A 12,649-nucleotide genomic window follows, 5' to 3' on the forward strand; every position below is an offset into this window, starting at 1 on the left:
ATGTATCCCATCAAAATATAGATGACACTCTTTTTTATAGAGGTTGATAAAACCTACATAGGACACCACTGTGTAATAGCTTGTGGTATCCTTGTTCTCATTATACAAACATTTGGTACCACATGTGCATGTAGTACCAGAATAACCGTTACCAGTAAGATTTCAAACACACCATCTGTTCAAGCAAGACATCTACATCGGGACTATTACTAAAATAGATATTTTCCCGTTACTCCTCTACTTACGTCACTTCTCTTTCGGAAGAGTTGTGAATAAAGACGTGTCCTCTCCGTCCGAGTGCTTCTTTTAAACTAGCAACCAGCATCTTGTATTTAAAAAACATCTGTGCGTCTATGAATATTGATGAATTATGAAACCGCTAATATTAGCAATTCAGATATTTCCCCTGTATTTCCTACACGTTTGCAGGTAGTCACACTTTGATAAAGTTGTGTGTATATCAAATGCAACATATTGAGAAGTGAACAGCCATCAATATGCATATCAACATGTGTTCGTATTGTTATTTATTTTTTTGTCATATCTACTGTGATGTATTCTAACACCTTTTCTTTCCCTGGCACAACGGCCCTTTAGTCTTCCTCAACTCCCCGGGGAGCATACAATCTATTGCAGCCATTTCAGCGCATAGGATTAAAGCCTTCACATTGCAACCTACGTCCTACCAGGTTCAAATCTTGCCCAAGGACTTTAGCCACTCAGAAACAAACAGCAGGCATCAACAGGGCTCGAACCTGCAAGCTGTAGATTCCTAGCCGGTCACGCTAACCATTCACCCATCATGACTCCACATACATACATACATACATACATACATACATACATACATACATACATACATACATGAATTCATGACTCCTCCTCATACATGGAAAAATTAACCTGTTAATAGTTGGTCAGCCTTTTCAACAATAACAACAACAAAAGCACCAAATTTGTTAACAAACAAACAAAATGTAACAAACAATTGTCTGATTTTAAAATCCTTCAAATTGCACAAACGAAATCATACATCAATGTAAGAGCTGAATGGCACTTGTTGTGTTTGGTCCAAAAAGATACCAGCATCTTAAATGTGTAGAAAGCAGTTTCAAATTTGAACATATCCAGGACCAGAGTTACTGTCAATTAGCCATTTCCTCTGCTGTGTGCTAAAATCAGTTTCAACAAACATGCATATAGAGCAAAAGCCGTCCGATTCCAATGATTGCATGCACTATCACAACACAAGGAATATATGTCATATTCATCAGCTCTTTCCACTACACAGCTTTTACTAATGTGGTATACTGATATGCTATACATTGCATGTTTCAAATTTCCCTTTTCACTTTACTGAAAATATTTTGTTTAATATGACCATCCTTCCATATTGTTCCCGGATCCTAAGTGATATCAAACTATTTTCTATAAACAGATTGTAGTACATAGCATAGAAGACAAATATGGATGCAACATTTTATATATTTAAAAAAAACTCAGATGTTTAATAAAAGAAGCCTGTTTGTAAATTCCTCTCCTATTAACATGACTATAACTTTACATAATAAGCTCTAAGGCATACTATATACTTTCTAGAAATGGTGAGTTGAACACCAGCTGCTAAATGTGTAACAATTAATAATATTTGGCAAGTTAACTATCATAGAGAAAAAAGAGAAATTAACTTTTTTCTACTAAACTTTGCATAAATATAGTATTTATAATAAATAGATATATATAAAATACTCTGACATGAACCAGTGACAGTAGGTATAGTTACGAACCTCACTTTACAAAATTGGTAACCGTACCGAGAAAACAAAATTAGCATTGCTTCTGCATATGGAAAAAATAATTTGATGCAGCACTGACAATAGAAAACAAATTGCTGCCACACCCACTTCCTCTAGTAATTGACGTCATACCCAGTGTAATTGACGTCCTAGCCTATGTAACTGACATCATACCCTGTGTAATGCATGTATACACACACACATACATACATACATACATACATACATACATACATACATACATGCATACATACAGACAGACAGACAGACAGACAGACAGACAGACAGACAGACAGACATACATACATACATACATACATACATACATACATACATACATACATACATACATACATACATACATGTTTATTTAGAAATGTTCGGGTTGTCACCTGGCATTTCTCTGTCTCGCCAATTTTTCCTTTGAAAAAGAATATTTATTCGAAACGTCGGATTTAACAGCTATATATACGGACTGGTTTATTAGTTCCTTATGCATTTCTTTCTACATACATACATACATACATACATACATACATACATACATACATACATACGTACGTACATACATACATACATACATACATACATACATACATACGTACATACATACATACATACATACATACATACATGATGATGACAGAATCAACATTAATAAAGTAGTAATTAAAACAAGTATACCACATTGTACAGTAAGATGATGGAATATTTATTTAGTTGAGTTTGGTTTAGTCTTTACATTTCTTCAAAGCATATCAAAGGATGACATGGAATATAATGTCAGGTATTTAAAGTAATATTGACTTATTCACTTTGATAACTTAGATTATAACAAAAATACAGTACGTTTATATCAGGTCTTACGGTGTATACTTCAACACATTAATCAAATTTATTGGATGCATAAGGATTACATCTATTCGTTTCATACATTGCATTTACTAACATTTCAGTTTTCATTCACAGATTTTAGTTGAACATTAACTCCCATTGACATATTCATTTCATTTCAGGTTATATAAGTCATTCTTATCACTATTGTTGTTGTAAAGGTGTCATCTTTATTCAAGCAGACAATGACCTTATATTTATTTAAGACTAACCGAAGTAAGAGTGTCTATTTGAGATAAAACCAAAGAAAACAAAACCAACATATAAACTCATTCTATTTGGAAACACATGTCCAGTTACAGAGGGTGAAAGTATGTTCAACGATTGAGTGAGTCGTAACAATTTGGTTGACTATCAACTTAATCTTCAGAAATTAGGAAACCGTGGAAGGAGGTTTCTCTTCCATGAGTGGCAGATACCACACCACCTGCATCGCAGTGTACCCAGGCTAGTTCTCCTGCCTTCATGTGAAAAATAAGACTGTTGGATGCTGAATCCATCCCGTCGTTTCCACTCTCAGCAGCGCTCACCCTCAATGCCATGTTTACCGCAATACGAAGAGCTGGACTGTCTTTCAAATCGTTGGCCTTGTGTGCATTTACGTTAAAGAAATAGTGACCACTAACGGGAGCAGTGAAGACACCAGTCGCAAGGTCAAAACAATCATCAGTATTGGTAAGTGCAACTTCAAATTGTAGTCGATCGGCTTCCGCCAGAGGACCGAATGCAGTTTCCCTAGCTACCGAGAAACCCACCATTTTCGCATGTGCACTGTCCCCAAAACAGGCGAAGGCGAGGCAAGCTATGGTGATATACTGATACATCATTGTTGTTTATCTAGTGAAAAAGAAAACAATAAGAAACGCGATTTAGGAATATTGATATGAAATGAAAAGATACTTGTGTCTTTGATAGCGGCATTTCATCGATTGAATGATTACCTAGTAGGAGATGTATAACACTCAATGAAATGTGAAACATAGCAGTATAATGTATAATGTAATGTGAAACATAGCAGTATAACGTTTTGGTCTTACACAGAAGACCTACCCCACGAATTTCAGTTCAGTTGGTTTCACATGAATGAATATCCAACTTTGATATTGTCTCATTTGTTACAGCCGTATTTGGGATATGAATTATATGATTCCGTCATCATGATGTCATTTACATTAATTCTTATTCATTGATGGTCATTATTCACATCATTTTGGCTATTTAAGTTAACTTCTCATAATGAGAGCAAAAAGTGTTGTTCAGTTTACAATAGATTATATTACATGTAAACTCTTTGACGAGTTTTTATTGTGGAGTAACGGTAACGGATGCTTTATAAAGTCCATTCATTAATATATTTTATACAAGTAAGAATCTATGCAATAAAGTTCGTACTTTGAAATCGTTTTAAAGCCGTGGTGACCTAATAGTGCTCCTTTAGGGACATCGCTTGAAATAAAATCAATAGGGAATACTTCTTTCCGAATTCGTGGAACTAAAGCCTTTTAATGTACGAAAATAACTGTGTCCAGAAGTAAATTTGATTTACAAGGAATGATGTGTTGGTATTGTTCTTATATGTTCTGATCCGATGATTATATATTAGTCAGAATGTATAGTGATTCAGGTTTGATGACTCATGACATCATCTTGTATAATTTATAAGTTTGTCTTAGTAAGACTATAAAACGTACATTGCTATTGACTTTGGAAGTAACTAAAAGTATCACTCCTACTGTTATTATTCATATCATCCTGTTTCCAACGTGGCAGATTTAAAGTAAACACTACATACAATGACGTACATATTTGCCGAAAAGGCTTCAAGTTCGGACTTGAATGAATGTAATACTTTTATTTACGTGTATAACGTCCTATTACAAGAACAATACACACACATATACGATACGTGTGTCTTTAAGTTTAAGAAAATGATGTGAGTTGTACTAAACATAGCATACTTACCAAGACTTGTTTCCACTGACAATCCTCAACAATAGCTCTCTATCTTCTGTATTGAATGTATCTATATTTTTCAGCCCTTTATAAAGAAGTTTCGAAATTTAAGACTACCTAGTCTTCCTGAAATTCAGAGCCTCTGAAACCGTCACGTTACTACTACGAGAACAATTGTACAACACGCTAGGGGCTCTTTACAAGGTTGGTCGTCGTCGGAACAATTTTGGCGTTTTTATTCAAATTTTTGTTAAAAGACAGGGTTGCATCTGGGTTTAGTCGGGGTTGTTGACACGATTCTCTTTGTGTGTACCGAAATACGTCGTCGTGGTCATATATCCATATTATGTTTCATCATTACTTCAATAACTGCTTATTAAAGTTACAAGCCACTACAGGGGACGTCATCTCATCACCGCTTATAATAAAACTGAAAAAGGCTATATTATGATAATTATTTTATTTGAGGATGTTGTCACTTTGATAGCGATACATGTCATAAACTACTCTCCCATTGAACGTGGTTGTACATATTATAAAAGGTATTGGTACTAAAGAATATGTTAAACAACGCCTTTGAGGGGCTCTGTTCAAAGCTAAAGCTGATTACGCTCAATGTTAGAATAGGTGGGTAGGTAGATTTTTTTTAATTTCATTTTTTTAAATATTTTTGGTCATGTGTGAGTGTCTAGTTCAGGTAGTTATATTTGCCGTTGTTTTCCATATGGTATCTCTGTTATTGGTTTCTTCCCAGCAGTTGTACAGCCATTACAGATTGGAAGACCAGTATTACATTGTCTTGATGTTAGTTTCCGCATCCACTGTTTCTCGCGAGACTTAACAATTTTCGCGATTTTATTATATTTTCTTGAATTCGTAAAAAAAAGTTTAGGGTCGACAGTGAAAAACTAGGTGGAGTCGGGTCACCGGAACCAAACAGGTTTTTTGTTTGTTTAGGCCTTACTACGCTTTACTGTGATAACGTTTTGTCGTAAGGAAAACTCAACATTTAAGTTATTTTTTTTTTCAAGTTGGAGCGTGTTCTATGTATAGCCCAATGGCATCTCAAGTAATTCAATAGATAAAACGTTAGAGATTTCCTAAACGATGAAATTATTAGAACTGCTGGTATGTTTCTGTATGTATAGATTTGTATCGACCATATCCCAGTTTATATTTTTATTCGGAGAAAATATCGAAACAAGGCGTGACATTGCCATGAACGTGTATATTTGTTTGTTTATGACTGGCTTTAAAATGACATGCGCACAAACTGCGTTAGTAACCTATTTGACCTAAGTGAAAAAACTTACATAAATTCGTAATGAAACTATACAGGTACATTTTAATCTACAGCAAAAATACCGCCCCCAAAATCAGTATCAACTTAGCTTGTGCTGCTCCCAAGACAACACTTTCTGTCAACAGTCCACACACTGTTTTCAATCATGTGTATTGTGTCTACAAGAAGGTGTAAATAATAAATTTAGTTTAATTTGTTGTGTCACCACCTACTAAAAGTTCAATTACTGTTTACTGCTTATCTCCATTCATGTAACGACTACAATGCATATTTTTTTTAATGCAGACTTGGTTTGTTTTCAGGAACACATCAGAAACTGTAAAATATTACTAAGCCGTAACTACAAGCCATTCAGATAAAGACAGCGTCAATGAACTGTATCTCAATTTAACTTATATACATTAAGTAGAAATCTAACACTTTGGATGTCAATTATGTCTCGCCTTAAGAGCAGAGACTGCCATATTATTTAAAATAGATGGATTTTATTGTAAATAAATATTTGTGTTACAAGCCATGTAATGTGTGTTTGATATTTCCTTTTTAGAAAGTGTATGCGTGTTGAGATAGACTTATATACTCTTCGTGTATGCCTAGATATCTGCCGTTTTCTCTGTTTGGCAGACGTCATTCAAATATCTCAAATATCTAGTGCATGAATGTGGGTTTCATTTTAAATGAAGATCAAAACAGAACAAAACAGACTTTTCTCATATATATATAGAAAGAAAGAGAGAGATAGATAGTAGATAGATACACATACATACATACATACAGACAGACAGACAGACAGACAGACAGACAGACAGACAGACAGACAGACAGACAGACAGACAGACAGACAGACAGACAGACAGACAGACAGACAGACAGACATACAGACATACATACATACATACATACATACATACATACATACATACATACATACATACATACATACATAGATGTGCTAGTTTGATTTCTCCGTGTTGTTCTTTGGCAGTTCAGTGTCTAAATGGTAGAGTGTAGGAAGATAAGGATGGTTACTTTTCTTGTATTGCAAACAGGCCTGGGGCAGTACTATGGATAATGTCTGTCTTACGCTATGATGTAGTCAGTGCTAAGGCAATGGTCCAGCTATGATGAAGTCAGTGCAAAGGCAAAGGTCCAGCCATGAGGTAGTCAATGCTAAGGCAACGGTCCAGCCATGCTTTAGTCAGTGTTAAAGCAATGGTCCAGCCATGATGTAGTCAGTGCCAAGGCAGTGGTCACGCTATTATGTAGTCAGTGCTAAGGCAATGGTCCAGCTCTGATGTAGTCGGTGCTAAGGCAATGGTCCGGCCATGATGTAGTCAGTGCTAACTAAGGCAATGGTCCGGCAATGATGTAGTCAGTGCTAACTAAGGCAATGGTCCAGCTCTGATGTAGTCGGTGCTAAGGCAATGGTCTGGCCATGATGTAGTCAGTGCTAAGGCAATGGTCCAGCTCTGATGTAGTCGGTGCTAAGGCAATGGTCCAGCTATGATGTAGTCAGTGCTAACTAAGGCAATGGTCCGGCAATGATGTAGTCAGTGCTAACTAAGGCAATGGTCCAGCTCTGATGTAGTCGGTGCTAAGGCAATGGTCCGGCCATGATGTAGTCAGTGCTAAGGCAATGGTCCAGCTCTGATGTAGTCGGTGCTAAGGCAATGGTCCGGCCATGATGTAGTCAGTGCTAAGGCAATGGTCCAGCTCTGATGTAGTCGGTGCTAAGGCAATGGTCCGGCCATGATGTAGTCAGTGCTAAGGCAGTGGTCCAGCTAAGATGTAGTAAGTGCTAAGGCAATGGTCCGGCAATGATGTAGTCAGTGCTAACTAAGGCAATGGTCCAGCTCTGATGTAGTCAGTGCTAAGGCAATGGTCTGGCAATGATGTAGTCAGTGCTAAGGCAATGGTCCAGCCATGCTTTAGTCAGTGTTAAGGCAATGGTCCAGCCATGCTTTAGTCGGTGCTAAGGCAATGGTCCAGCCATGATGTAGTCAGTGCTATGGCAATGATGTAGTCAGTGCCAAGGCAGTGGTCCCGCTATGATGTAGTCAGTGCTAAGGCAATGGTCCAGCCATGATGTCCCTTACCAAACTGAAAGCTCAGACCCAAGCTGGCAAAGAGCTTTTTCAGAGCTTTTCAGCTCTGTGGCACACTACCAACAGCTCTATTGCACACATTCAAAAATGTGTTGAGCTGCTGAATGTCTGCAACAGACTTCTAGGGTTTATGTCTGTTAGGAAAAAAATTCTTAAGCTTACTGACAGCTGTCCGCATCTCACTGACAGCTGTCTGCAGTTCACCAACAGCTACTTGCAGTTTACTGGCAGCTGTCTTAAGCCACAGGAGTTAATTTCTAAATAATGTCTGTCAGGAGTGTTTACACTTTGCTCTGTCATGGGCAAAACGACTAGCAGCAGACTTTTAGCAGCTTTTGTGGTAGTTTCCAGAATATTTTAAAGTTACCTGGACAGTGGCAATGTGGAAGGGCATACCAATCCAAGGGTTCTCTGTTAATATGCTTCTGTCATAATAAATATTGCTTGGAATTAAACTTGCCTAAATACTTATTCACTAAAACATACATCAAATGTATGCAGGTGAATGTAGGTAATATTTATAAGAATGCCTGCAACACCATCAAATGACCAATAACTACAGTACATTTACATGTTAAAATATATTTATTAAGTTTCATTGTTAAGTATAAACACCGGAATCTGTTCTTGTTAAAACGTAAACCAGCTGCATGAACAACAAAATCAATCCTTACAGAATACCTCTAATATAAAATGTACATGTATTGTTGTATGCATTTATTATTTGCATTGTTCACCCTCACAACTTACCGAGATTTAATGTAACTGTTTTCTCAAATTATTTGTAATATGTCACCTACATAACAAACATCCATTTTAAAATCATTTGCCAGATTTAGTATTCTGGGTTTGTGATAGCCATGCACGTATATTAGTGTGGAATTTGTTTACTATGCTTCAACTTGGGACTAGCAATTACTGGTTACATATGCAGAAACACGGCCCATTTTCAAGGGTACTATAGGAAATGTCCCCTGCAGTATATTTCTTGACTTGGGCCGGTCGTGTAGCGTATAGGCATTGAAAAGAGTGGTTCATTTTGGGCCGCATATGATCGGCCTCGCCAATATCTGAGTTTTCAGTTTCACTATAGTCAGTCATATTCAGGGTTGTCATACCATCATCAACGCCGTCTGATAAATCTCGACAGTCGGATGTCAACAAGGGATTTTGACTCCCCTCTTCATTGTCAAATAACTCACAGTTGTCTTCATTTCCTCCGTTATGTTATAACATGAATAAATATGATGCTCGCCATCTCCTTCCTGTCGATCATCTCATTAGTCTACCAAACTCGCTTGAAACGGTATCGGTATTGTCTGTGTACGTGTTCGTGTGTTGTTGATGTCGAGGGACATCACCCGGAAGTGATGGGAGTCCATCGTTTGTGGGCCAATGATCGCAAAGTTGTCCTCAGAACTGGAATGGCCACTTTTCGCTTCCATCTCTCATAGATTGCCATTTTGCTTCAACTTTTGGAGATTACAAGTATACTGCTCTGTTTTGAGTCGATACGTAACGTGAACGTACGGTGTAAACAAACCCCTCGATCGTCGATCGCTGGCTAAGGTTATATCCACAATATGGCGTCACAGGCTCTTTCAAAGCTCGTGGAAAAACTGCTAGGAACAAACATTTTGTTTATGGCTAATAACAGCGCAAACATGGATAATATGAAAGAAACAAAATAATAAACAAAAATATATTTTTTCAAAATTGAATCAACGACTGCTGTAAAGTTTACAACGCATTGGAGTTTTGAAATTATTGTGAACGAGGCTATGACGTATCAGCCAATCAAATCAACGCGCGCAATCTCCCCAGTACTTCAAATGTGAAACGGAAGATGGCGGCCATGGTTCACAAAGGCAAAGAAAATCGTTTTCGACAACTGATCATGAGAAGAGGTATACATCAAGACCTACTCATTTTGGTGATGAAGGTATGTTAATTTAACTGACGCTTTCAGAGCACATTATAGGCTCTGGTATTTTTTTTAAACGATAGAATCCTGGTCGTCTATGTGTAAACGTTATATCTTATTTATATTATAGTACTTGTGGCCGTACGATCGGAGCCTTTTCAGACATAGACCTAGACCTCGGTCCACGGTTGCATACATAGACTTCTACAACTGTTTGAAACTTCCGAAAGTTGTTTTTAAAGTACATCTGATATACATGTAATATTCAAGTTGGAGTGTCCACTTTGTCGATTGAAAGTAGGAAAGAATGCACTGGTGCCGTGTGTAAACTGGAATTAGATTACACCCCCCCCCCCCCCATGATTTATCGTGTAAAAATTATTAGTTTCTCGTCGAAAGAGTTCCTATGTACCGCACTGAGTCTTGTTAGAAAACAGTGGCAAATTAATTTATTCAATTAAGATATGGAATGGAACAATGTTGGAGTGTTTTGAAGAAACCAGTGTCACAAATCATTTAGTAGTAGTACTAGTACACCCCATGGTCACAGCCACATTTACACAGTGCTCTGTCATGTACATGCAGAACACTTTTCACCAACTTTATGTATGTCATTGAGGTCTGTCCGTATGTATGTATGTATGTATGTATGTATGTATGTGTGTATGTATGTGTGTGTATATACATATACGTACATGTATGCATGTATTTATTTAATAAGGGTATGGACTTTCATTTTAATCAAAGATTGTCATGTTTAAAATGCTTCATATTGATGTATTTGTGTATTCATTACGAATACGTTATAGTGCAAATTATAGAACACAACACCTATTTAGTTGTAAGGAGAGAGTAAGAATATGGAACTCTTGTTGAGGCATTGTGGCCATCAGACAAGCAATATTAATTATCCTTGTCTTATTCTAAATAGAAATGTTAAGTGTTAAGTGAGACAATGTGGGAAGACTGCGAGTTCATTATTTTTTTATAAAGTTTTTATAAAGCTGTTCCTTAATTATGGCTGCTCTGATGTACTTTTGGGAAGTCTGATAAAATGTATTCACCTAGGGTGTACCACTGTTAACACACTACAAGAATATACATTTTGTAGATTCTATTTACCAGTTGATAATTTTTGTTTTGCCAAAATTAGTGTTACTTACATGCATGTTTTTATTTGTTGCATCTTAGAGTAGAAACTCAAGATGACTTTAGAAAAAGCAGTGTCAACATAAAAGTACAAAAAACAGAAAGTGGACAAAGAAAGCAAACTCCAGCAGGACAAAAAATGGAACACATGCAGCACAGCAAAGCAATAAAGCAAAGACTGACAAAGATAGAGAAATTGCTGAAGAGAAGCAAGCCAAACGCCTAGCAAAGTTGTATGGCAACTTTAAAAAGGATGAAGGAACAGGCCTACTTTCAAAGGTACTAGTAACTTTTTTAATCTGTTAGTGTATAAAAACAAAACAGAGCAATATAATTGCCCAAGAGGAGCAAATAGTAAAAAGACACAAGACAGTTGGCATTTCTATAGGGACAAACAATAGATTCTTTGTTTGTAGCATGTAACTGTTTATTAGAAACAAAAGATAAAATGAACTGTGTACCTCTCCCTTCACATTCATAACAAACATTTCTTTTGTTAATTGATTGCTCTTGGTTCTTTCTTTGCAGTGACTTTCAGGAACCAATGGATATTGATTGATCTGATTCTGATCCTGATTCTGCCAAACTGATGATGTAAACTGCCAAAGTGATGATGTAAACTGCCGAAGTGATGATGCTAATGATGAACACAATGGCTTTAGCTTATATAATGACTGAAAGTGAAATAATGTCAGACTCTGAAACTCCAGCAACTGTTGAAAGCCAAACTCAAATTGCCAGAGCTCTTTCACATGTATGATGTAGGTAATTCTTTAGATTTGATTTGAAGAACCCCATCATTAAGGGACATATATTTTTTATCTTCTAATCAATGGATGAATACAGGTACTATTGTTAAACTCAGGTATGTTGGTACTGTCATTTCACTACAGACATGTCTCAAGCCTTTTAGTTATTTTGGAAAAAAGCAATAAAGTTGCTTCTTGTTTTCATTTAATTCTTCTTCTGCATGATTTACTGGTTGCAAAAGTATGTGCCCGTGTGTGTAGTATGTACATACATACATATATGTGTATCCCCTAAAACATGTAAGTGAACAAACTTTGTGAGTTTGTGAAACTGACATTTTTTAAATATGTTTCAGTGGGAACAAGCATTCAAATCAAATATGGTCAGTCCTGATATACATTTGTATGTCAAATATATTTCCCCAACGTGTATAAGCATGTTTTAAGTGTCAAAATTAATATGGTTTAAAACATGTTTAAAACTAGTTTCAAATGAGTTGACTAAGGACTTCTGACAAGTTTAAAACATGAATGAAACACTCAAAACTGATCAGACTTGTTTTGAATTAGTATAGAACACTTTTTAAACTAGTGGATTTTTAGTAAGGAATTCCCCTTTTGCAGTGTGCCAATGATACCTGTCAGAAGTCTGCTTATAGTCTTTCAGCAGTTTGTCACAATGCTGTCAGAAGGCTGTTGTTAGTCTGTCAGGTCTGTTAGTGGTCTTTCAGATGTCTGACGATAGTCTTACATAAGTCTGTTATAAAGCAGTTGAA

At 36.5% G+C, this 12,649-nt stretch overlaps 1 protein-coding gene and 1 long non-coding RNA gene across 2 annotated transcripts; one reads left to right on the forward strand and one right to left on the reverse strand.

The window, feature by feature from the left end:
• Positions 1–2,504: 2,504 nt before the first annotated feature.
• LOC144437799 (complement C1q-like protein 4) lies at positions 2,505–4,714 on the reverse strand. The gene is made up of 2 exons (XM_078126823.1): positions 4,653–4,714; positions 2,505–3,527 (listed from the first exon to the last, which is right to left on the reverse strand). Exon 2 carries the CDS (start codon positions 3,515–3,517, stop codon positions 3,050–3,052), a length of 468 nt encoding a protein of 155 aa, XP_077982949.1. The 5' UTR covers positions 3,518–3,527; positions 4,653–4,714; the 3' UTR covers positions 2,505–3,049.
• A 5,170-nt stretch (positions 4,715–9,884) lies between these two features.
• Positions 9,885–11,926, forward strand: LOC144438214 (uncharacterized). Its single transcript, XR_013481034.1, has 3 exons — positions 9,885–9,993; positions 11,167–11,403; positions 11,653–11,926. It is a non-coding gene; the product is annotated as an uncharacterized LOC144438214 (long non-coding RNA).
• Positions 11,927–12,649: the final 723 nt, after the last annotated feature.

This window comes from Glandiceps talaboti, chromosome 7 (assembly GCF_964340395.1).
Source record: "Glandiceps talaboti chromosome 7, keGlaTala1.1, whole genome shotgun sequence".
In the NCBI taxonomy this organism is placed as follows: domain Eukaryota; kingdom Metazoa; phylum Hemichordata; class Enteropneusta; family Spengelidae; genus Glandiceps; species Glandiceps talaboti.